This window comes from Semicossyphus pulcher, unplaced genomic scaffold, assembly GCF_022749685.1.
Source record: "Semicossyphus pulcher isolate SPU_LCO1_2020_fin unplaced genomic scaffold, fSemPul1.0.p SCAF_6, whole genome shotgun sequence".
NCBI lineage: Eukaryota > Metazoa > Chordata > Actinopteri > Labriformes > Labridae > Semicossyphus > Semicossyphus pulcher.
The window spans coordinates 11,821,732-11,847,197 of record NW_027211737.1 but is presented as its reverse complement, the minus strand read 5'-3'; the positions used below and the strand labels follow the sequence as shown (position 1 = coordinate 11,847,197).

At 41.8% G+C, this 25,466-nt stretch overlaps 3 protein-coding genes across 3 annotated transcripts; all 3 read left to right on the top strand.

Moving 5' to 3' along the window:
• Window positions 1–1,817: 1,817 nt before the first annotated feature.
• LOC138610472 (putative aminopeptidase W07G4.4) lies at window positions 1,818–6,691 on the top strand. Its single transcript, XM_069683234.1, has 16 exons — window positions 1,818–1,914; window positions 2,659–2,700; window positions 2,793–2,883; window positions 3,216–3,364; window positions 3,460–3,568; window positions 3,898–4,025; window positions 4,119–4,218; window positions 4,428–4,503; window positions 4,615–4,700; window positions 4,914–5,018; window positions 5,174–5,249; window positions 5,370–5,488; window positions 5,592–5,675; window positions 5,788–5,845; window positions 5,937–6,118; window positions 6,198–6,691. Exons 1-16 carry the CDS (start codon window positions 1,904–1,906, stop codon window positions 6,333–6,335), a joined length of 1,554 nt encoding a protein of 517 aa, XP_069539335.1. The 5' UTR covers window positions 1,818–1,903; the 3' UTR covers window positions 6,336–6,691.
• A 1,036-nt stretch (window positions 6,692–7,727) lies between these two features.
• On the top strand, window positions 7,728–10,252 carry LOC138610952 (putative aminopeptidase W07G4.4). Its single transcript, XM_069683842.1, has 5 exons — window positions 7,728–7,886; window positions 9,244–9,372; window positions 9,555–9,638; window positions 9,780–9,837; window positions 9,967–10,252. The coding sequence occupies exons 1-5, from the start codon at window positions 7,761–7,763 to the stop codon at window positions 9,999–10,001; spliced, it is 432 nt and encodes a 143-aa protein (XP_069539943.1). The 5' UTR covers window positions 7,728–7,760; the 3' UTR covers window positions 10,002–10,252.
• A 597-nt stretch (window positions 10,253–10,849) lies between these two features.
• On the top strand, window positions 10,850–14,004 carry pcna (proliferating cell nuclear antigen). Its single transcript, XM_069682844.1, has 6 exons — window positions 10,850–11,269; window positions 12,560–12,657; window positions 12,751–12,818; window positions 12,919–13,113; window positions 13,256–13,379; window positions 13,486–14,004. The coding sequence occupies exons 1-6, from the start codon at window positions 11,049–11,051 to the stop codon at window positions 13,560–13,562; spliced, it is 783 nt and encodes a 260-aa protein (XP_069538945.1). The 5' UTR covers window positions 10,850–11,048; the 3' UTR covers window positions 13,563–14,004.
• Window positions 14,005–25,466: the final 11,462 nt, after the last annotated feature.

The window sequence follows — 25,466 nt, the reverse complement described above, 5'->3', positions numbered from 1 at the left end:
AATGATAAGTAAGTATTAATATGTGTTTGACACCTCTGTGCACGCTGCAGACCCTCATCTCCCAGCTCCAGCAGCTCCCTCATTGTCGAGGGCATCGAGGGGTCAAACGCCTTCAGATCCACCACGCCGAGCCCCTCGCCCAGCTCCGCCCCCACTCTGATGCTTCCTGCGTCACCATGCCTACGAAACTGCACCAGACGCATCGCCGCACCACTCAGTCCTCGCCGCCTCTGTGGGTTTACTGCTCGAGTCTGAGAGAATAAAGTCCTTAAGATGCAGGAGGAGCGAAGAAGTCTCATCTGTAGAGGAGAGAAGAAGGGAAGTGAAATGAGTGATGATGTGAAAAAGATGACAATTGAGAGACGAACGGGAAAAAGAAAACTAAATGCATTTCTCTGATGGTATCTTGAACACTTACATTGAGAACTCTTTTCCTATTATTTCCACCCTTGTCTTTGCATTTCGAGACACAGCATCAAAACGTGTTGTCAAGTTAAGCTGTTGCTTATCAAGAATATCAGTGATTACAGTGCTGTTCACTGATCGATGTTTTGAGCTTCTAAGGAAGTCAGTAAATGTATTTGGTATAGGAACTTTCACAAAGCAAGGTCACACTGTGCTTCATAAATTGTTACAAAAAAATAAAGGAACAACAACAAACAACAAACAGAAAGGCAATTAAACATAACAAATAGACTTTAAAGCACACCATGTACAAAATTACAACAGATTGTCAAAGGCCAGTTTGAATAAATGAGTCTTAAGATGCTTTAAACATGATTTGACTTGACAGAGGCAGCTGCAAACTTGCACATGCTGAAAAAACAAAATGGGGGAACTCACTTCTGCTATGTTCCCATAAAATTAACCCCGTTTGTTACATTTTGTCCCTTAACTTCTCTAACTTTCATTTCCCACGAGGAAAAGTTTGAAGCTGTCATTACTCATCAAATCACAGGAACAAAATGAGCAGCATGTAAATTGCAGCCAAACTAGTTTATCAAGAAGAGTCTGCCAAAATGGGACGAGTACATATTATGTCAGCATATCTGCCACAACGCGCATTGTCATTATCTTCTGCTATCACTTGATAGTAGAGCTGTAAATCATAACTTGCAGAAGGAAAGCATTGAGACAGCTGCAGCAGCCGGTAACTTCTGCCTACCTGCAGCGCGATCTGTAGCTGTGCAGTTTGACCTTTACCTGAAATAAAATGTCATTTTAAAGAGGATTATGACTCTGTAACTTGCTACTGAATAGTCTTTCTTGCCCTTTGTACCGTCTCTGGTTAATACTCACCTCTCTGCTGCACAGAAAACACTACTTTCAACTACTTCCGGCAAGTGTTTGTAGTTCATGAGGTCAGCGCTGTAAAAGCGAGACAAATCGCTTCACTGAAGGTGAAGACCCAGAGTAGCCATGATTGGTTTTATCTTATGTCACTAAATAATTGCTATGTTGGTCTCATAATCATTTAAATTAGGATTTTCGCTTGCTGGATCAATTCTGAAAACTACAATTCCCTTCTGTCCATGCAAATGCATCATCACGTGCAGTGGGAACCTAGCAACTTTGGCTAGCGACCGTAAATGATATAATAATTTAATTTTTATAATAAACCAGTTTCCTTTTACACACTATCACTACTTTAACTAGAACACAATAGTCACTACTTAATATTGCAAGTGTCATTATTAGAAGACCCAAAGCTCTTAAATAAAAGAGACGTAGCGTTTACACTGTAAATCATCGTAATTACGAGCTCTGTGAAGCCCGCGAAGGCAGCACGAGTTCAACTTAACTGATCATGTGATCAACCGGAGAGGAGTGAAGGGAGGATATATAATCGCCGACAATCAGCTGTCTCTTTCTACCCGAAGACACCGGAGGAGGAGGACCAAAAATGTGCACCAGGTGAGATTGACGGTCCACGATGTTCTGTTTTATTTCTGGATCAACGGTTTTCTAGCTATTTGGAGCGCCGCGTGCGCTTTGTGCGCAAAGCAGCAAAGGCGATCCAGATAGGGTTTTGTTTAATAGGGCACTTTTTGTCACTCAGATGTTGTACAATGTCGTGTTTTTGTCATTATTTTAACTTAATCTTTTTATTAACTAGTGATAGTTAGTGCATGCTTTTTTTATTATTATTATTCACAGCGCAAAGTGGAAAAATCTGATCCTCTCATGTTGCATTAGAGGTTTACTCTTTTCTGGATTTAGTTCCACTTAAAGGGCCCGTCCTTTCATTTTGCTGAGATTTCACTTTCAGTCTTGTATTATCTGTTTACGTGGCCTGTGTCATGTGATTCCTGAAATGTCTGAGTGTATAAAATCTGCCTAGTTTAGAGATATAAAACATCATTCACTACAGATTTTGCTTATTGCTGTTGTAAAGTGTAAAGTGCTCACTACAGTGTTTATACACTTTTTATTTCACTGCATAAGGCCAGTAATCCACCTGTGAAATTCAAGCAGATCTCAAAGGTCTTGCAGGTTTTAACACTTCGACCCACTTTATCATTAACCTGCATTATAAAAACTGATAAAGGGGCCTAATTGCATCATTGTGTCTGAGATATCTGAGCTTTTCTGTCAAACAATGCTGACATTGCTTTTATTAGAGGAACTCACCCGTTTCCTTTCTGTGTTCCTTTCCAGCGTGCAGCCCCTTGAATGGACCGCCGACATCAAGAACCAGAAGTGAGTATGAGTAGAAATGCAGCACTTCCTCTTCAGGTGTTTATTTTGTGCAACTCATCAGAGTTTTGTTAAATGATGAATATGTCTTTCAGTTTTGATGGCATCGTGTTGGTGACCCAGAGCCATGACACACTGCCCTCGGAGCTTGAGTGTCTGAAGGCACCGCTGCAGGACTACAGCTCTGTAAGTCTGTGCTCTTCTTCACCTGCAGCCAATCAACCCCACACATCATCAGAGATTTACCATCCTCAATGATTTATCTTTGACTCTTCACATCCAGACTAAATACTCAGCACACAGATAACAGTTAGTGATTGGTTTATCAAGAATAAGATGGTGTGTTCTCATGAATGAGAGAAAAACTATAGATTTTTAGGACTTATTGTGGTTTTGCATTCAGCTATCTAGGTCATAAGAAGGCAATGCTTAATTTTCAATGTAAGTTTACAATCATCTTGGCATTATAACTCTAGAAATGATATAACCCTGTGATGTCACTTCCCTCCCTCCTGTAGGTGGACAGTGGTCTGGGTGAGGAGGTGGTGATCCTGAAGGTGCCTGGTCTGCCTGGTAACCGCCTGGTGTTTGCCTCCACCGGCCCAGTGAACCGCGACTACGATGACGTCAGGCGCTTCAGTGATGCAGCGCTCAACGGCATCAAACGGTAAGCTGACAGAAGCTTCTCCTCCTCAGGTATTTCATGTTGCTGATTCAGCTTCAGGTTTCTTTACTTTCTCGCTCATCTTTGTCTCCTTTAAGGGCTTTGAAAGCCGGCATGCAGCGTCCCCTGCTGGTCTGCCCTCCACACAAGGACTATAAGAACAGCACCATTGTGGCTGCTCTCGGAGCCCTTCAGGCTCTCTACATGGTGAGAAAAGACCGACACATCAAGTGGACTGTTTTTAACTTCTCTAACTTCAGTTTATTTTACAAATGGTGTCCAGTACTTGTTAGCTTAAGTACTGCAAAAACAGATACATAATGTATTCCATGGTGTAGAGTTTATAATGATGTAAGCATTGAAGCATAATTACAACATAGTTGAGTTTATGTTATGGGAATTGTAAGATTTAGTAGTTTTCTGATTACATTTTGTTGTAGTCTCTCTCAGCTCTATCTGCATGTATGTTGATGTAAGATACCAACTATGAGCTTGACAAAAATACTCACTTGGTAAAATAATTCCTCCCCCAACAGCCTCTGGAAGTGAGGGAGGGGAAAGTCAAACCTTCCGACTTCAAGGTGTGTGTTCTGGGTCTGTGGGCCCCTGAGGAGGCAGACGGGAAGAGACTGGTGGAGCTGGCTGATGCTCTGGAGGCTGGGAGGTGGGTCACATAAGTCACACTACATTCCCTGCTATGATTTATCATGTTCATTATCAGGTTCATTAGTTCACCAGCATTGTTTCCCCTCTGCAGACTGGCATGTCGTGACATCGGTGGCTCAGACCCCGAGCGCATGGCTGCTCCTCGTGCGGCTGAGTACGTCCAGGAGCTCTTCAAGGACAGCCCTGTGCAGGTCGAGAGAAATATTTTATCATGATTGAAAACAGAATCGCACCATCCTCCGTGTTTTATTGTCAGCAGTGAAAAGTTATTCTCCTCCGGGAATCGGGGTGTACAAACAATTTCAGTTGCAGCCCAAGAAAATTGTGTGGTTCTTAGGGGACAAAAAAAGTTTTATTTCATCTCCAACATAACAACATGTGTTTATTTATTAACCTCTAGGTGGAGGTGGTGAGTGACCTGGCTGTTCTGGAGAAAGAGTATCCCTGTCTGGCTGCAGTCAACCGCTGCGCAAACTGTAGGAACACATTTTGTTATCATGTCATTGGAGACAGAATTTTAAGATTGTTAAATGCCGATTCTTTCTGAAAAGTTGTTTTTAATAATTCACCATTTCCTCCTCGTGCAGGTGTTCCTCGTCACCAGGGCAGAGTTATCAAGCTGCAGTACTGTGGAGCTGGACCTGTCCAGACGACGCTCATGCTCGTTGGAAAGGTGAGAGGAGACTGTTTTTCAACCGCTAAAACATGAATAAATTATCAGTCAAGTTTTAAACACTGAAATGATGTTGCTCAAGGTACGGTGTATTGGGAGAAATTTTGTACATTTTGTGATCATCCGGGAGACATTGTGCTAAAATGAGCATGTTTTGTATCTGTATATATCTGACTGCTTTGTGAATAGTTTGGTTCTTGTTTGTATTTTCAGGGCATCACCTACGACACTGGCGGAGCCGACATCAAGGCCGGTGGTTTCATGGCTGGGATGCACAGGGACAAGTGTGGAGCTGCTGCTGTTGCTGGCTTCTTCCAGGTAAATTTTACCCTCTTTCCTGTTTTTAGTCTTCAGAGGAACATGAGGTTCCCTCTCTCCATATTAAGAGTTAGAAATGTTAACATGTTTGGCGACGGTTGTTAGCATTTCATGCTGTAAGTTTGCTCCCTACTTAACCCCCGCTTTCTCTCCAGATTTTAGCCAAGCTGAAGCCCAAAAACCTGAAGGTTATCGGCTCCATGGCCATGGTGAGGAACAGTGTCGGTGCAGGTCAGCATATTATACTTTTCCTCCTATCATACATGCTCCTGTTTCCATTCCTCTCTGTGAGAGCTGTCACAGCAACTCCTCTGAAGTGACGATGCATTTGTGTGTGTGTGTGTTTCTCAGACTGCTATGTGGCTGATGAACTGGTGGTTTCCCGAGCGGGTCGCAGAGTGAGAGTGGGAAACACAGACGCTGAGGGACGTATGGTGATGGTTGATCTGCTCTGTGAGATGAAGGAAAAGGTGACAACATCCAATTAAAAATACTTCAAACTAAGCAATGAATCATTTTCTGCAATTCTGTCCAGTCTTATACATACATATATCATGTCCCCTGTGTCTGCAGGCAGTGGGTGAGACTTCTCCTCAGCTGTTCACTATTGCTACTCTGACTGGTCACGCCATCAGAGCCATGGGACCAAACTACTCTGTGAGTACTGATTATTAAATACATATATCCATTAAAATTGCAAGACTTTATACATAAACAATTCCAACATTCCTCTGCTATAGAAATCATTGTTTTGAATTGTCTTTTGTAGATCATCATGGATAATGGACCGGCCCACCGCAACAAGAATGCTTCTCAGTGGCAGACAGGTGACAACTACACGGATAAATTCAACCATGAAAGTTTCCATTTGTGATCTGCAAGTTTTGACACATGGTCCTCCCCTTCTCTCTCGTGCAGCTGGAGAGGTTTTGGGCGACGTGTTCGAGGTGTCCAGCATCAGACGGGAGGACTACGAGTTCCACAAGGGCAAGTCTGAGTACGAGGACATTCTGCAGTGCAACAACCTGCCGTCCTCTGCCACCCCTCGAGGACATCAGACCCCTGCAGCCTTCCTCATCATGGCCTCGGGGCTCGACAAGGTGCTCACACATCCTAATAATGCAGTAAAACTGTAAAGAAGTGCTGTGATTAACTTGTATTATTTCTTATTTAACACAGCATGGTGTGGACTCTGACGCCCCTCTTCCATACTCCCACGTTGACATCGCTGGATCCAGTGGTCCTTTCCCCGGTGTCCCTACTGGATCCCCAATCATTGCCATGGCAACCAACTACATCCTGTCTGATAGGCTCTAAACACACATTGTGAAGACTACAGTCCCTACAATCAATCCCACAACCGTCCAAGTATAAATGAAATTCCTGCAACATGTGATGCATTCCTGAACACATCAGATCGCTTTTCTGACTGTTCTCTACTTTCTTTTCTAAGATGTCATCACTCTCATCCTGTCTGCTCCAAGTGTCAAAGACCCTGTACTTAAGTGGCCTCAATCAGTAAATACTCAGGGGTGAAATGGCAGTATAGAAATACGATCCTTTTTATGTCTGTGTGTGTGTGCGACAAACTAGGGACATGGTTGTGTGATTGATGGAGCTGTGTGCAAGTCAAACAAAGCACTCCTCATTGATCAATAAAACAAAATAAGAAATTAGAGGCTGCTGTGTTCTCTTTATTTTTGCATTTTAAACATGAATAGGCAAAATGTTGAGTTTTGGGGAGAAATTGTGTTTTCAAACGCTAATGCACAACAAGACCAACATACACATAAGCTAAATTAATCCATTATGCATATTGTTTCATATAAACATCGACATTTATGCCTTTACTTGTAGCCCCACATACTTCTATACAATGTAAATAAGTGCACATCATCTAGGCATGGTAATTTATTTAAGGCTATATGGCAGTAATAAATACATTTTCCCAATTAATCTAGATTATTTCAATTTAATTGTTAGAAAACACCATTTATTTTCATGCAAATGAGGAAGTGGGTACCCCCCTTTTCTGACATGAACTTAAAATAATGTCCAAAAATGTCCAAACCCCCCAAAATGTAACATAATGTCCTCCTTCACTATCTGCTTTGTGTGTGTTGCACCACACTTATCAGTTACAGTATATAATTGAGTTTAATAATAAAATGTACTTATTTAGAAAATCTTCTGTACATTATTTTAGTTTCAATGTAGTTTAGACTATTGTCTATTTACCTGAATAGTGCCCATGAAACCCACGAAGGATCTGATTTGTATCCCACAATCCTCAGTAGCTGTCGGTGACGTGTTGGATGCGGATCTGTTCCACGTTGGCCCCTCAAAGTTCTTGGTCAATTTAGACTAGAATTATGACCTTTTTAACTTAACATTAGCTTTAAGTAGCTTAGAATACCGAATGAAAACTGATGACAATATTTATTAATCAAAGCAAATATTTGAATAAAAATACAATCGATAATAATTTTATTTTAGTTTTTCATTTATTTCCGTGGTTTCGACATCCCTACTTCAAATATATTCTCTCTCGGGATATTGTGAATATTTGGCTGAATATTTCTCGATCTACCTGTTTATATATTTATATTTATCTTTTAATCTCTTAATCAGGAATGGGAGTCACATCCTGATTACAGGGGTTGGTTGAAGCCCTGTGTAGGCAATGATTTAAGAGCATACTGTCTTATCTGCAAGGCAGACTTTTATGCGAAGTTGAGTAACATGAAAAAGCGTATGTCCACTCAAAAGCACCTTAAACATTCTAAGCTTTACGATTCGGCGGAGCAATCCACATTGCCATTGGCTGTCTTTCACCACGGAGGAGGAGGAGAACCAAGTGTGCACCAGGTGAGATTAACAGCGTTTTTTCTGGATCACAGTTTTCCAACGTGCAGCCATTTGTAGCGCCGCGTGCGCTTGGTGCATAAAAAGAAGCCAGTGCGATCCAGACAGGGTTTTGTTTAACAGAATACTCGTGTTATTAACCAGTGATAGTTACTCCAAGGATTTTTTTTATTTTTTATTTACAGCTCAAAGTGGAAAAATCTGATCCTCTCATATTGCATCGGAGGTTTGCTCTTCTCTGGATTTAGTTTCACTTAAAGGGCACATCCTTTCAGTTAGACGAGATTCAGTCTTATACAGTATTACTTCTCTGTGTACGTGGCCTGTGTCATATGACATGTCTGACAAGTTTATAAAATCTGCCTTGTTTAGAACCACTAAAACATGAATAAACTCTTAGTCGCTTTTTTATTTAACCTTTATTTAACCAAGAAGTGCCTTGAGATAAAATCTCTTTTACGAGGAAGACCTGGCCAAGACAGCATACCAGTTACAGCTCCAAAGATAAAACAATAACAAACAAGAAGTACAATCATCGAATACACAAGGAAAGGAATGAGACCGGCTCAACTGAAGCAGTTACATTTTTCATTTTTCAGAAACATGGATTTCAACACGGCTTTAAATTGTTACAAGGGGACTAGATTTTCAAAATGTAGTTTTCTCTGCAGATTGTTCCAAGTCCAGGCAGCAAAGTAGGAGAAAGCTTTTTTCCCTCGCTCTGTACAAACCCTTGGAACCTAAGAGAGCCACCTAGTGGAACGAAGCTGAAGACTACAGGAGGTCTGTGACCTAACTCTGTCATGTTTAAAACACTTGAATAATGTTGCTCAAGCTACGGTGTATATGGAGAAATAGTCCATTTGTACATTTTATGAGCTGTAAATAATGTCTTTATTAATCTAAAGTTCAGGTATAGGTAAAAGGTTTGGATGTGGGACGCGGATTTGGCTCAGCAGCTGAATTAGCGCCCCGCGTACAGAAGCTCAGTCAGTCCTCGAAGTTTGATTTGGTAACTTTTAGGTAGAGCTGCATTAAGCAGAAAATCATGTTTCAACTAACATTTCAGATACTGAAGCAGAAATGCTAAATATTTACTGTTCCCAGCTTCATAAATTTAAGTTTTCTTATACATGATAGTAAATAAAATCTTTGGGTTTTTGACTGTTCATACGACTTTTGAAGAAGTCTGCTTGGGATGTGCTTTATTATAATGTAGCAGATAATTGGATAATGACAATAAAGTATTTGCAATCCTTTTAAACTCAACAGGGAGAAATTGTGCTAAAATGAGCATGTTTTGTATCTGTATATATCTGACTGCTTTGTGAATAGTTTGGTTCCTGTTTGTATTTTTCAGGGCATCACCTACGACACTGGCGGAGCCGACATCAAGGCCGGTGGTTTCATGGCTGGGATGCACAGGGACAAGTGTGGAGCTGCTGCTGTTGCCGGCTCCTTCTCTGAGATCTGTTACAGCAACTCCTTTGTATGTGTGTGTATTTGTGTGCGTGTTTTCTCTGACTTTTATGTGGCTGATGAACTGGTGGTTTCCAGAGAAGGTCGCAAAGTAAGAGTGGGAAACACTGACGCTATGGTGATGGTCGATCTGCTCTGTGAGATGAAGGAGAACATTCTTATGTATATATATCATGTCACCTGTGTCTGCAGGCAGTGCATGAGACTTCTCCTCAGCTGTTCACTTTTGCTACTCTGACTGGTCACGCCATCAGAGCCATGGGACCCAACTACTCTGTGAGTACTGATTATTAAATACATTTATTAAAACTGTAACTTACTGAATGATGATGGAATTGAAAATTGAAACTATCCTCTGCTGTAGAAAACATTGTTTGTGCTTATTCCAGTTCTGACTTTTAGTTTCATCTTTTGTAGATCATCATGGATAATGGACCGGCCCACCGCAACAATAATACTTCTCGGTGGCAGAAAGGTGAGAACTACACAGATAAATTCGACCATGAAAGTTTGCATTTGTAATCTTGAAACAAAGGTTAAACAAAGGTTATGTCCTGTAGTAGAAGTACTGTGATTAACTTGTATTTTTACTTATTTAACACAGCATGGTGTGGACTCCCCTCCATACTCCCACATTGACATCACTGGATCCAGTGGTCATTTCCCCTGTGTCCCAACTGGAGCCCCCATCATTGCCATGGCAACCAACTTCATCCTGTCTGAATGTTCTCTGCTTTCTTTTCTAAGATCTCGTCACAATCATCCTGTCTGCTATAAGTGTCAAAGCCCCCGTTCTTTCTTTGAAGTGGCCTCAATCAGTAAATACTCCGGGGTGAAATGGCAGTATAGAAATACCCACCGTTTTATGTCTTTCTGTATGTGTGTGTCAAGCTGGGGAAAATTGTTGTTAGATTGATGGAGCTGCGTGCAAGTCAAACAAAGCACTCCTCACTGATCAATAAAACAAATCTACTTGGAACCCCACGTACTTGTTAAAGTGTACACATTCTATACTATGTAAATAAGTACAGACAACTGGGCTAGGTATTTTATTAAAGGCTACTATGGCAGTGGTAAATAAAAGTTTTTTCCAATTAATCTGTGATACTCACTATATAAAATAATTTATACAATTTTAAATGTGAGAATTAAAAAAAAATGTTTGCAAATGAGGAAGTGTGTAACCCCTTTTCCAAGTTTAAATAATGTCTAAAAACGTCAAAACCTCCCCCAATATTTAACATGAACCCACCTTCAATTTCTGCTTTTTGTGTATTTTTAATGTACTTGTAGTTTTAATGTAGTTTCCTGTTTTTATTGAATTTAACGTCCTCGGTTTACAGAATTGTCCTCTCCAATATGGCCGACATCAGTGCCCCTTTTTTTTAGCGCCTGGGACTCATGGGAGGTTCCGACAAGGACACGGAAATGACGCAAAGACGCGGAGTCTTTATATCCTGACATTAGCGCGCGCTTACAGCTCAAACTTTACCTCAGCAGTGAGAGTGGTGTCTGCAAGCTGCTTCTGCTAGCTAACAACACACAAAGACTGAACTTTTAGAGAAGCCTCTCTCTCCAAATTATTGATAACTCAACCTGCAGCCTCCATTTCGACGGAGTGACGCTAAAGGCGACAAATAACCCTCTTCGTTTGAATCTACGCAGTTCAAAAACTCCACAGCAACCATGTTTGAGGCTCGCCTGGTCCAGGGATCCATCCTGAAGAAGGTGCTGGAGGCTCTGAAAGATCTGATCACAGAAGCCTGCTGGGATGTCAGCTCGTCTGGTATCTCCCTGCAGAGCATGGACTCCTCTCACGTCTCCCTGGTCCAGCTCACCCTGCGACACGACGGCTTCGACTCATACCGCTGCGACAGAAACCTCGCCATGGGAGTCAACCTCAGCAGGTAGAGCAAACTTAACACATTTGAGAAAATAAACATCAACTGCATGTTTTATTCGGCCGACTGTCTCGTTGCTTATTTGTTAGCTCGTGGAAAAATTACGTATCTGCTGACTAATGTAGCAAGTTTGACAGGTCGAGTTGTCTTAGCGAAACTTCTAAATTCCTTATAAACACAAGAGTGGTTTGGTTTGTGAGCGCGGTTTTTATGCCCTTATCAAATCAATAACATTACACACAATCAAATGGTCACCCATTTATTTTTGGAGGCATAAGTTAATGGTCTATGTCTAGTAACTACATCTTACAAAGAGGGTAGCCATCTTGGCGGTTTTGCCCGGGCATGTATCTCTGCTGCACAGAGCAACTGAGCCGACTCAGTTAACTCTTTAATGTCCGGGTTCAATTTAACCAGTCATCGCCTGTTTGTTTGGATATTTGTCGATTTGTCTAACTTTGAGTTTCGTGTTCAAATGAAATCTGGTGTAGTTTGAGAGGCAGGCACATTATGATTACGAACGACGTCATTTGAGCGCCAAATTCTCTGCAGGACAGTTGGCGGGAATTGTTTTCGAACCCGGGAATTTCTACTTCCGTTTCTGTGCCGCCTCTCTTTTGTAACGATACACCGGTGTTCTGAAAGGGTTCATTTACTCTGTTATGTTGATGTACCACAATTATTACACACATTTTCAACTTAACAGTGAGCACCGCTATAAGTTAACAAAGTTTGGATATGGTTGCAACATTTTTATATCAAATGCATCTTGTATCAACTATGTATTAAAAATTAAATAGAACACATTTGACAAATTACCTCTCAAGTAATTTGCTATTTTTCTCATGATAAATAAAAACAATCCTTTTTTTATTTTACAGCAGTCTTTAGGTTTCATCTTGAAGTGTCTCTCTCTCCCTAATATATTTTTATACCATTTAGAAAACAATCAGCAGATTATTAATAACTTTAATTTATTTGTACCACTCTTTGACACACAATTTGGGACTGCAACCAAAGCAATTAGCAAAGTGCATGTGTCACTTAAGAGCAGCCCAAGGATATTAAATTAATCTTAAGTGAGAAAAGTAGCACATACTCGTTCTATAAAACTATTTATTCCATCATTAACAACAGTTTTCCATTACTTTTCATGTGATTTGTTTAGCATGACACTAAGATGTATTGTTATTGTAGACTGCAGGATTCATATTTTTAGCATTACAAAACCTGCTTTCAGGGCATTTTCTCTGTAGTTTAAGAAACAGTTTTGACTTTTATCTCTGTCTTTCCCAGCATGTCAAAAATCCTGAAGTGTGCAGGAAACGAAGACATCATCACCCTCAGAGCAGAAGACAATGCAGACACACTGGCCCTTGTGTTTGAGACACTCAGTAAGTCTTTAGATTATTGGTATAGAAACAGTATGAAATCAACTTGATGCTGTTTCTGCAGTATTATTCACCATGTCTCTTTTTGTCTTACAGACCAGGAGAAAGTCTCCGACTATGAGATGAAACTGATGGACCTGGATGTGGAGCAGCTTGGTATTCCAGTAAGTAATCTGTACCCTGTCCCTGTCATGTTGTATTGCATAGATTACAGTTCATGCACACACAGTTTCTGACCTTCTATCTGTCTTTGTCCCTTCCCAGGAGCAGGAGTACAGCTGTGTGGTGAAGATGCCCTCTGGGGAGTTTGCCCGTATCTGCCGTGACCTGTCCCAGATCGGTGACGCCGTCATGATCTCCTGCGCCAAGGACGGAGTCAAGTTCTCCGCCACAGGAGAGCTGGGCACAGGAAACGTCAAGCTGTCCCAGACCAGCAACGTAGACAAAGAGGACGAGGCGGTGAGTGAGGCTGTTTAATCAGAATAACAACTGAGAAAGGTGTATCTGGGCTTTAACTTAATCTGATGTTAGCTTGTTACAGATACTACAGTAGTATTTTTGTGATGGCACAGATTCTCAACGTTTAATCTTCTGTTTTCAGGTCACAATTGAGATGAATGAGCCCGTCCAGCTGATCTTTGCCCTCAACTACCTGAACTTCTTCACCAAGGCTACACCGCTGTCAAAGACAGTCACCCTCAGCATGTCTGCTGATATCCCCCTGGGTAAGTGCATCCTTCCATTTTTTAGTTAGTACTTGTGTCTTAATGTTTATTCCCAACATGTCAATAGAAATTGCCTGTTGCTTGACTGTTTTTTGTCTCTCTACAGTGGTGGAGTACAAGATTGCTGATATGGGACACGTCAAATACTACTTGGCACCGAAGATCGATGAAGAGGCTTCTTAAGTTGTTTTATAACTGAACCAAAAAGGGAGAATAGAGAACAGCAGTCGACTGGGACTCGTCCTGAGTGATTTGAAGGGCTGAAGTGATATCATGTTGGTCCGTGATCACTGAGGTTTCTGATGGTCCCCTGTCTGAGATTCACAGTGGAAGGTGTTGTCAAATTTTATTTCCAGTCAGCCGCGTGTGTTGAGTGATGCTTCAGTGTTTTGACTCCGAGCGGCTGGCTGAGGTCCAAACAGCCCGGTGTAAACTGCAGCACTTGTTCGCTCCACATTTGTGTCTCGCTCTCTATTTTTGCCCATTTTGGGAAAGTATACTTCAAGTTTCCCATTCCTTCTTGTAGATAACACATTTGTAAATACTTCCTGTGGTTTCGCACGTCAGCCAACCCCAAATGTTTTTGTATTCATTGATTCAGTCAAAAATAAATAATTCAAGTTGTTTCCAATATAACTGTTGTTTCTGACATTTGTGGACAAAAGCAGCTCCTCATTTTAGACTACAGACACACTCGCATTGTGCCTACAGGCTGAAAGGTGCGGTCACATTCAGGTTTGAGTCTCAAGCAAGTCTTGAAATTTGAATATTACTGGACTCATAAGGACTCTTTGATCACAAGTAAAACCAAACTGAATCTGATTCAACCGGCCGCTACACTTGTGCCTGAAAGTCTTTATTTCAGATAAACCTTGTTAACTTTGAACTTGTTTGATCTTGTTTGTCTAGAGCAACGTCAAACTATCACAGTACCTGTAGGAAAGTAGTATTATATTATTCCCCCCAAGATGGTAACGCACCAATACAACGATCAAAAAATACTAAATACTACAAACAAGTCCTCTATTTAAAGTCCTTATTTAGTGTAGGACAAAATATACCTCAAAGGTACTTTCTCCTAGAAAAGGGTTTCTTATTGAAATAAACTAACTGATACATTAATGTGCAAGCAGCATTGATACTCTTGTAGCCGGTTGAGGTGAAGCAATTTTGTTTACAGTTTTGCAGTTTAGTCCAGTCGTTGCCCGAGGATCAGTCTGTTCTAACGGGTCACAACGAATCAAAGGGATTTTGAGGTGATCTAACTAGTTAACAAATGACTAGTTCCTGCTTCACAAATGTTTACGTTTTTTTACTGTTTAATTGATTGTTTTTGACAGTTTGACTCACCTGAGCCTTAAACTAATAACAATGTGGGAATATTTAAAGGGGTAATGTCTGTTACGAATTGGTCAAATATAATGCTTAACATCAGGAGTATGAGTAGATAATGTTGATAACCGATGGTTAATCTTGAACAGTAAGTTCCTTATAAATTCTATATAATTTTTTTAAAGAAATGTTTAATCTGAAAGTAACTATTGACTAAAGCTCTTAAATAATATAGTGGTGCCAAATGTACCTTATTGTCCTTACAGTGCAGAAAAGCTGTCCCTCCTTACCGGGGAGTCTTTCTAAGAACATGTTCTGACATGTACAGAATTGCCGCAGCAGTAACCAGGTGCGGCCTCTAGGTGGTGCTCTTGTACTACTTTTGGTATTCTGTTGGCGCACTAGTTACATCCACCTGTCAGGTCACGTTTGAGAAATCATTTACTCTGATGAAATTGACTCTTAATTTCCATTTGGCAGTTTCCCCAAAAGGAAGACGGTTGATGAATCAAAGTGGAAGTGGATTTATTTTTTTTCTCCGTTATGGAAAACACCTGTCAGTTACTCAGCATCACAGTTATAATCTCTTTAGACTTACATGACTGTGTCAAGGGCATGTCATGTCAGCTGCTGTTACTGTTTCAGTTATTCAACCAAAGCACATGCAGGGATTTGGCGCTACAGTTCTCTTAAGTTACTCAACAGAGGTCACACGAGTCTGCAGCAGGTCAGTGAGCCCCAAACAAAACTGCTGAATATTCAGAGAATTAAGTCACTGTTTGCCCGTCTGTCTGCAGCTGGTGGAAGTTCTTTGTGTGTTTTAGGTGCTGTAGTGTGAAGTTAGACAGTTCTAATCCTCACACAGCTTTAATCTGACTGGCAGCAACATCTGGCTCTCGTCTCTACTGAACTGTACACAGAGCAGAGTTTTTAAAGTGACATAATGTGACAGGAGTTTAATACTTAATGCAGTTTATTTTGGTTTGTCTGGAGAGAAAGCAAAGAAAATGTTCCCTTTAAAAATACTTAACACAACTTTATCTGTCTATTCTGCTAGTCTCCCTTTGTAGAGGCACTAACTAAATGTCCAGGCCATTGATTAGATATCTGACTCTTCTCTGAGTCCTGGTTATATAAAAGTAAAGGTAGCAGAGCATAGACAGGTCAGATTATAACCTCACAGCCTGCCAGTGTAATCCCAGTCTCCTCTGCAATATCAAAATTCATCTGTTGAAAAAGGTCTGGACTCTTCTGAGCATGTAGCAGGGAAAGAGGATTGTATTTTGGGGGATTTATTTGTTCAGGATACATTAGATAAATGTATTTCATAATACCTCATACCTCTGTCTCGTCTGGTGTTGTATAAATCCACACCAGCTACTTCAGCTTTCCGCTCCGTGCTGAAAAGTTCTTTGAAAACCTCTGAGGGACACTGTACACTTATTTTATGGTCTAAAACACAATGTTCTGCAGCTTTGGGTTAATCTGATAGATCTGTGTCTTCAGATGCAGAGCAGAGAAAAGAGATGGGACTGTCATCTCAGGAAGTGACCGATAAAGCAGAAAGACGGCACAGCCATTTAAGCTGCCTCAATATTTAATTAACCACCGCCATCCAGGTTAAAATTAATTACTTCCTGGAACAGAGCACAGAGGGCTCCACCTGATTGGGGTTTCCGCTTCTGAATCGGCCTCAATTTCAGAACGCAATTCCAGGATGATGAATAATGTCAGAGCTGTAATTATGAGTTATATTTAATGCTTGGAGCACATTTGGACACAATCAGGCCACTCAGACAAAATGTCGTTACATCACAGCCTCACAAAGTTTGAAACAAGTGCATAACTTTTTTATGGCACCGACTTTATTAGCGTTTTTGTCTTATATATTTCACCTTATCAATTAAGAGAAGTAAATATTATATTATACAATTTCTGTTATGTAGGCATATATTTAACATCTTTCACAAACTTGGTAATCCCCATCCAATCTTAATTAAACAATCTCCAGGAGTTGTTTATTATCTGTAGTACTACTTTTATCATCTCCAAATTTAAGCAGCTGAAGGCAGCACAACACAGACAGGTATTACATAAGAACAAGGGGAAGACAAATCTATTGTAAGCTTCCTTTCACAGTTAGGTAATCTGAAGAGCTTTACACAACAAACACAAAGGCATTAAGACAAAGAAACAACAGAAAATCTACCAGCATACATAAATATGACCATTCTCCTGGAACTGCAGTACACAGCATAATTATGAGGTTTGGACAAAATAAAACTATTTTCCTTTGTTTTATAAACCAAAGTAGATCAAACTTACATTCTTTCTCTCGATTAAATATTTTACTCGTTATGGAGTATTTTTATAGTGTGGTACTGTTACTTTAACTGAGGTGAAAGATATGAATACTTCCTCCACCGCTGGCCAATGCAAAAACACTTTACCTGTGAGTTAGAAATACATTAGCTTAAATACCAGCGGTTAGCACAAATTGTGTTTTCAAAGCAACAGACAAATAACAGTGCCCCAAAATGCCAAAATATCTTTAAATACATGTGCAGGGTCTAATTAAAGAAAAATAAAATACAATATAAAGCAATTACTACTTTAATTACTTTAAAAAGCACATTTAATAACCTATTAGTCACAACAGCTAGCATAAACATGCAACCAATTCTTAGTTAACATTAACGTTAGCCTGGTAACATTACTGCTAGCTAACATTGCTGCTAGCTTGCAGCATATTGTCACTCCTCCCTGATTGATCAGAAACTAAAAATACAATGGCTAGTAAAAACCTTGAGGGACATTGGGCCACATATATCAAGTTAAATCAACATATTTGAGAACCCGTTTGCCACCATGAAACTACAGTTATAGTTAGCATTCAACCACTTCCTAGCTAAAATTACAATTTTTTAATGTTACAGGGCAAAATAAGAACAGCGTAAATTCCTGGCTAACATTAGCGTTAGCTTTTGCAGACTTATTACGTTAGCTTGCTAACAAGGTAGGCTATGCTAACATGTAATTTTGCTAAAGATCTAGAATGTTTGAAATAAATAGATTCGTAGTAAACATGACTGTTAGATAGAAATGTACGTGTTTCCCATCCTATTATGTAACACTATCAAAGGGAATGTTAGCTAGCTGCACGCTAATGTTAGCTGTTGCCTTACGGTGGCTAATGAGTTATCGAATATGTTGATTTAAGGTGATATATGTCCGTGTATAAATGCTAATAACTTGTCAGATTTTTAAGTTTATATATTGCACATATTAGTATGATATTATGAAGAGCTTTCCACCCTGAGCGTGATACACAGTTGTTTGTGTTTCTGTCCTTAATATTTGAATGCATTTATAGTACACTTACTCTTGGCTTGGATGTAGCCTGCTATAACCAAGTGAACCTGATCTCCCCAGTGCTATCTCGAGGCTGCACTCCTGCACCTCTCTGAGTGTCTCTCTCTCCGTCGTCTGTCTGTCTGTCTGGCCTTTAAATTGCTTTCTGGAGGCTGGGGATTTTGTCCAGGGAGATAAGGGGGAATGAGGATGAAACACTCGCTGGCTGTCTTTCTCCGCGAGGCAGGGGGAGTCTACATTTTCCTGGGACAGAGGAAAGAGCAGGTTGTTCTCGCTCATCCCTCAGGTCAGGGACGCTGAGGAGGAGCCGACGACATCTTTCAAAACCCATTTTAAACCGCCGTCGGCCTTATCAGCAACAAAACAAACAGCTTGTGCAGGAAGTATGTCAAAGCACACGGCAGATTGTCACTAAAGCATATTTCTTGTCTGTGCATTACATATGCTGCAGATCTCCTCTGTCAACAGTTCCGTGGTTTCTTGCTCTCTTGTCAGTCATTCATGTCCTGGAGGGTCATTCCCAGCCTGACTCTCAGACCTGACACTCTCTTATGTAAGCCTTCAGAGCTCTACGGTTCCTCCACAAGAGCGGGCTGCATGGATTATTGATGGCAGCACGGAGCGAGCAGGGCCACACATGGAAAGGACACACAAGACACACATGCAAGATCCACCTGCTATTCCAGATATCATTGTTTCTATTGCAAGGATTTTCAAGCAGTGTGGTGTTTCTCTGCTGTTGGGATGTTGGGATTCCCTCTCCACAAACCCACCACAATCACAAAACCACAGCTTTCCCCTTACAATACATTCACGTCACCCTCCTCCTCATTCCTCCTCTTTCTCCCCGAGCTTTGATTTCACACAGCGTGCCTCACAGTTCACACACATGTATTTCTGACTCTGCGCCGCGTGTTGAAGTCATCCCCACATGGATTAGCATATTAATGGGATGTCCTCTTTGTCCCTGTTTTCTGTCACTCAGATTTCACGGCTGCGATGGGGATGACGAGGTGACGCTGATGGGGAGGGAGAGGAGAAGACAGTGCTGAGATGGAAGAGCAGCGTGCTGCAGCTTAGGGAGTCACACCTCAGTGTAGGAGGTACGGGTGGGACAAATAATCGATACTGATCTTTTCCGAGTGATTATTGGATGGTTTACTGTCTCCTGTGGTAGTGACAGGGAAAATTGCGAATGCCTGTTTCTATTTACTGAATCTAAACACAAGATATGAAAAAGTCTCATTCATTTGGTGACAAACTGCAGATTATTTCAGGCTGCTTTGGTGAAAGAAATCCAGAAGATTTTGAAACCTTTATGAATTAAATAGGTAAGATTTGTAGAGATACTAATATACTAGAAGAGATACTCAGTTGCATTGCATATGATTATATTATTTTTTATAAGCAAGGCTGTTTTCAGCTTTGTGACTCTGACTTTTGTTTAAAAGATAAAATGTGTCAAATGTAAAGATTTGCTTCTTTTATTTGTCTTTTTCAGAAGTATTCATTTTTAATAATGTTTACATTAATTAATTATAAACTAAAAGTTTGTTGCAGCTTTGTTGGAGATGAATTGTTTTAGTTGAAAGGTGATGCCGTCTTTACTACCGCTCCTGTAAACACCATATTCTGTCTGGGTATTCCTATAGGCCTTATTCTGGATGCTGCATTTTCTGATGAAGAAATGTGGGAAGTTTCAATTATTTGGGTTGTAGGAAGGCACTTCTAATCGTCTCTGTGTTTGAAATTGCAAAACAAATAAAGCCTGGCTGATGGAGGTGCAATGTCTAGCGCCTCACAGGTTGAAGGTCCCGATTTCAAATCCAGGTTTGGACGCAGTGGGCCTTTCTGTGTGGAGTTTGCATGTTCTCCTTGTGCATGCGTGCATCCCTTCTGGTACTACAAATACATGCTCGTTAGGGTCATTGGTGACTCAACAACTCGGTCGTAGGTGTGTATGAGTGCGTGAAAGGCAACGTGATTGACTGGCGTACCCCACCTCTCGCCCAATGACAGCTGGGATAGGATCCAGCCCACCGCGACCCTGAACAGGATCAGTGGTATAGATAATAAATATATCTGCCTTGCTTTGCTGAGGAGCATTCTTTGGACATGTTTACAGCATATTCAGAATATGCTTCTAAATTGAGGCTTTTCCTGCAGTTTGCCAAACACTGCCTCTTGCCTTTTCACAGTCAGCTTTGCTCTGTGAGTTGTAAACAAGCAGACTAACAAGCAGTCTGTGAGGCGGGGGTTATTTGCAGAATGCACGGTTGTGTGTAAACATGAATAAATGTAGAATATTCCTTTTCATTAGCCACGCGAACATCTTTGCAGGGATGTCGTCTTTTTTGGAATAAGGGCAAAAACAGGATTATTCTGAGCATGTTAATGTAGCCACAGTGAATGTTTGGTGAATTTAAGCAAGAGAGCGAGAGAGAGAGAGAAGGACTGAACTCAAGGCAAACAGGCAGGATGAAGACAAATTGACTGAAGGCGATGGGCAGGAACAGGCGTACAAATTAAAAACAAAAAGGCAAACCGAACAGTCCAAACAAATCCAAAAGTAGCAGCAGAGCAGAGACAGGGACGTGGCTGGATATAAGGGTTATAAGCAGGACCAGGAGGAAGTGGGCTTGAATAAATACTGTGGAGGGTAATTTGGGAAGGAGGAGCAGGTGAGCAGGTGAGCAGGTGCATGAAGGAGTCAGTTGATTTGTGGCTGGTGGGAGAGTCTGAGGGCATCTGACGGACGGATGGAGCATGACAAGTCTGGAGAGTTCCTCAGAAAAGCACAGGCCTGGAGGAAAAGGAGATAAACAGGACTGTGGCAGCCATTGCGACACAGAGGTGGGAGCTGAATTTAAAATATGAAAGTATAAAATCAGCAGCTCAGTCTTTGACACAGATTTGTTCCTTATCTGAATCGGCTTTTTTTGCTTCCCTTACTTCTTCGGTCACAATCACATCTTTGTCCCTCCTCATCCAGGGATGCCATCACTTCGCTACTTAGCAACTGTTTCCACGGCTACAAAGTTCCCCCCCTACCCTGCCTCCACAATAAGTCGCCGGAGTCCCTCTGCTCCATCGTGTCCACTTCCTAAAACCTGATGATAAAGTGAGTATAAATGAACAGGAGTCTGGCCCTGTCGCTGTAAAACACGGCCTGCTGCTTATCTTAATTTAAAACACGAGGAGGGAAACAAACTGAGGACATTATCCAGCCCCATGATACAGTATTCCCCTGTGAGGGAGACGCTCGTTATCTTGATGTCTTCGGTGCATTTATTGCTCTTTGGAGGGCTGTGGAAAGTGTATTAATGAATGTGACAACCTCCCACCAATTACACTTTTCCTCCTCTTTCTGTGTCACGGAGACCTCCGCACCTCGGCACGAATGTCACTGAGACAAATTACAGCTCATACTGTTCATGTTTCTGACACACACACACACACACACACACACACACACACACATTGGGGGGAGCAGATGTGTCTGGAAACAAGCCCGCAGAGGCACGGGGAGATGAGAAAATAATAATATACAGTAAAGGCTGCAACATGAATGCAAGCATCGGCGCTACAGAAAGATCTATTTATATCCCTGCTAAAAATAGGCCTTCTTCTCCATAGAGACATGAAATCCTTCTGAGCGCTGAATTACTCTCGAGCTGCTGCTGCTGTTGCATGTATGTGTGTGTGTGTTATTCTGTTTCTTCCAAAAGGTGAAAGCAAATTAGCGTCTGTATCATCCCAGCTGTGGGGCTCTTTCTTGGGGAATCTCCGCTCGTTCCTGCAGCCTGCAGCAGACGGGATTTTACATTGCTTTGATGATCAGCCTCCCCCCCTCCTCCACCTTTTCCTTCTTTCATGGTGATGGGCTTTAAGCCGACAGGCGCAGCGGAGATTCATGCACATTATTTTACAGTAGGAAGAAAGGGGATGTGTGTGAATCCGTGGCTAATCTGCGGTGGGAGGGAATCGTCTAGCTGATGTGGAAAAGCGAAATGACAACCTGAAGCTTTTAATTTTAGCTCGTCTAAACAACAACAGCCAGCTGTGCTAAAGCCAAATGACCCTTGTCTAACAGATTTATTTTAAACAGAGAGGATTTGGATGTTTTTCCAGCTGATTGTGTTTGTGTGGGTTCACTGCTGGGGCCTTCAGCTTGTGAAACACTGCAGTATCACACAGCTGCAGCGCTGGCTAATGTGGCTTTTAGTTACACTAACTCGCCAGGCGGAGGCTCATTTTTAACACATTTCATGACATGAATTTGTCCCTTGAAAAATAATTTCACTGAATGCCAGAAAACTGATAATATGACTCAGGTAACGAGCGATTAAAAGAGACTGACACGTGATTTTACACGTCCTACAGATGCTACACAATCTGTTGATGGGTAATAACAGAGCATTGTGGTAGCCGCAGTAGGAAATTGCAGTGGTTCGTCAGCTTAATCACAAAGATTACAGACCTTGGGACACTCAAGGAGGTAATAAAGAGACAGAATACAATAACAAGCCATTTGTTCTGCATTTCTCTGATGCTGAATTTCTCCCTTCGCTCAGATTTCACTTTAACATCCAGCTTCATTTGCATAAACTGTTACATAGCTCTCTTTAAGGCCACCAAACCCCATTGATAAAACACTCCTCCAGTGTCTGCTGGTACTGCCAGTAAATGGTTTCTGGTAAAGTGGGAGAATTTTCTTTGCCTCTGAAATGTAATTTGGCATTAAAGGCAATGAAGCCGAGGTTTTATAAATTAGGAATAATCAAATTAAGTGCAATAACTTGTACTTGAGTAAATGTAATTAGTTACCCTCCGCTGCTGAAGACAGGGTCCCAACCATCAAAAAGGTTGCTATTTTTTTTTTCATAGAAAAATATGGGGTTGGTTAAAAATAGTTTGTACTGTCACTCTGTGTATGATCTCTCACACACACACCTGAACACACCATGTCTGCGTTGACATGTGTCCCTCTCCGCTCACATGTGTTTCCCATCCGCCTGATGCTATCGCTCCTCTCCTGACTCCGGATGATGTCCTTGGGGGGGGGGAGTACCACAAACGTGTGATTTAAGCGTCCCTCACTCACACGTCTGATAGCGCCGGATCCGAGCGCCTCTGACGATCTCCAACCAGAGCTGCTCCTCCATCATGTTTATTCTGTGAGCTGCCGGAGTTCAGATGGAGCTGACCCTTACTCTGATTGTTTGTCCTACTGAGCCATTCTCTCTGATAACTGTTATCCTTCCTGGCTCTCAGTGTGTTTGTGTGTGTGTGTGTGTGTGTGTGGTTAGGGAGGAGGCTTAAAGACAGAATGAGATATTGAACCGGTGATAGTTCAGTAAAAACAAAGACAGAAAAGAGGGAAAGGTTGTTTTGTGTGTGTGTGTGTGTGTGTGTGTGTGTGTGTGTGTGTTCTTCTCGTGCAAACTTTCTCTCTCCATCACTCACACATTAACATGCGGCGTTCCTTCAGTGGCCTCTAAATGATGCTCTCCCACTGATAGAAGATGCAATTATTTGTGTGGTGTCAGCTGTGAACATATCGTGTGTTTGAAAGAGCGTTTTGTGTGTTTTGTGTGTGTGTGTGTGTGACCGAGGCAAGGATAAAGTGGAAAACAAGCCAGAAGAGATGAAGATTGAGATAACGTGTGAGACAAGGACGAGGATGCTGACAGATTTGAGATAATAAGAAATCCACTTTGTTAAAGTCACTTTAGAGATAAAAAACAACAGTTATAATCTGTTCATGACCTTTTGACCTTTCCTTAGAGTTTTGTGTATCCTATTTATAGTCAGCATGATCATTCTCCTACTTTCAGAATAATTTACAGGCCAATATATCACTCTGAAGGGTAGGAAAGTGAAACTACACCAATCAGCCATAACATTAGGACCACTGACCGGTCGAGTGAATAACATTGATTTTCTCGTTACAATGACACCTGTCAGTGGGTGGGATACGTTAGGCAGCAAGTGAACATTTTGTCCTCAAAGTTGATGTTTTGGAAGCAGGAAAAATGGGCGAGCATCAGGATGTGAGCGACTTTGACAGGGCCAAATTATGACGGTGAGACGACTGGGGCAGAGCGTCTCCAAACCTGCAGCTCTTGTAGGGTGATCCTGGTCTGCAGTACCAACCAAAAGTGCTCCAAGGAAGGGAAGCCGGTGAACCAGCAACAGGGTCATGGGTGGCCAAGGCTCATTGGTGCGCTTGATAGAAAGGTGTCAGAACACACAGCGCATCACAGTTTGTTGCGTATGGGGCCGCGTAGCTGCAGATCAATCAGGGTGCCCATGCTGACCCCTGTCTACCACTGAAAGTGCCTACAATGGGCACATGAGCATCAGAACTGGACCAGGGAGCAATGGAAGAAGGAGGCCTGGTCTGATGAATCTTTTCTTTTACATCATGTGGAAGGCAGAGTGCATGTGCCTCTCTTACCGGGGGAAGACATCACCACGATGCACTATGGGAAGAAGGCATGCCATTGGAGGCAGTGTGATGCTTTGGACAATGTTCTGCTGGGAAACCTTGGGTCCTGCCATTCATGTGGATGTTACTTTGACCATCTACCTAAATATTGTTACACCCCTTCATGGAAACGGTATTCCCTAATGGCAGTGGCCTCTTTCAGCAGGATGATGCGCCCTGCCACACTGCAAACATGGTTCAGGAATGGTTTGAGGAGCACGACAGCGAGTTCAAGGTGTTGACTTGGCCTCCAAATTCCCCAGATCTCAATCCAATCAGGCAGCTGTGGGATGTGCTGGACAACCAAGTCCGATCCATGGAGGCCCCACCTCGCAACTTACAGGACTTAAAGGATCTGCTGCTAACGTCTTGGTGCCAGATACCTCCGCACACCTTCAGAGGTGTGGTGGAGTCCATGCCTTGACGGGTCAGGGCTGTTTTGTTGGCAAACGGAGGACCTACACAATATTAGGCAGGTGGTCATAATGTTATAAATTATAGCTAGCTTAAGGACAGACATATCAAATGTCGACAGATCTTGGGCGTGTGTAGTTGCTTTCCAGAAGTGGCAGCAGGTTGACCTGTATAAATGTATCCTGAAGGTCGGATTGTTTCATCCTCTGGTGCCAAGCTGCACGCTGAACTTTAAATCTCAGCGTGAGCGTTTGTTTGTTCTGCTCTCATTCAGGCGCCAACAACAGCGAACATGTAGCATTAGTTTACTCTCTGCTTTATCTGCACCTCCTGAGGCTCATAATCCTCCTGTTCAATTAAACTGGAAGATTTGTTTTCACAGACTGGATGATGGGTTTGAGACTGCTGCACAATAGTGAGACTGCAGTGTTTAAATAGGCCTCCGGTCATTTGATTAGAAAATTGCAAATGTGTTAAAT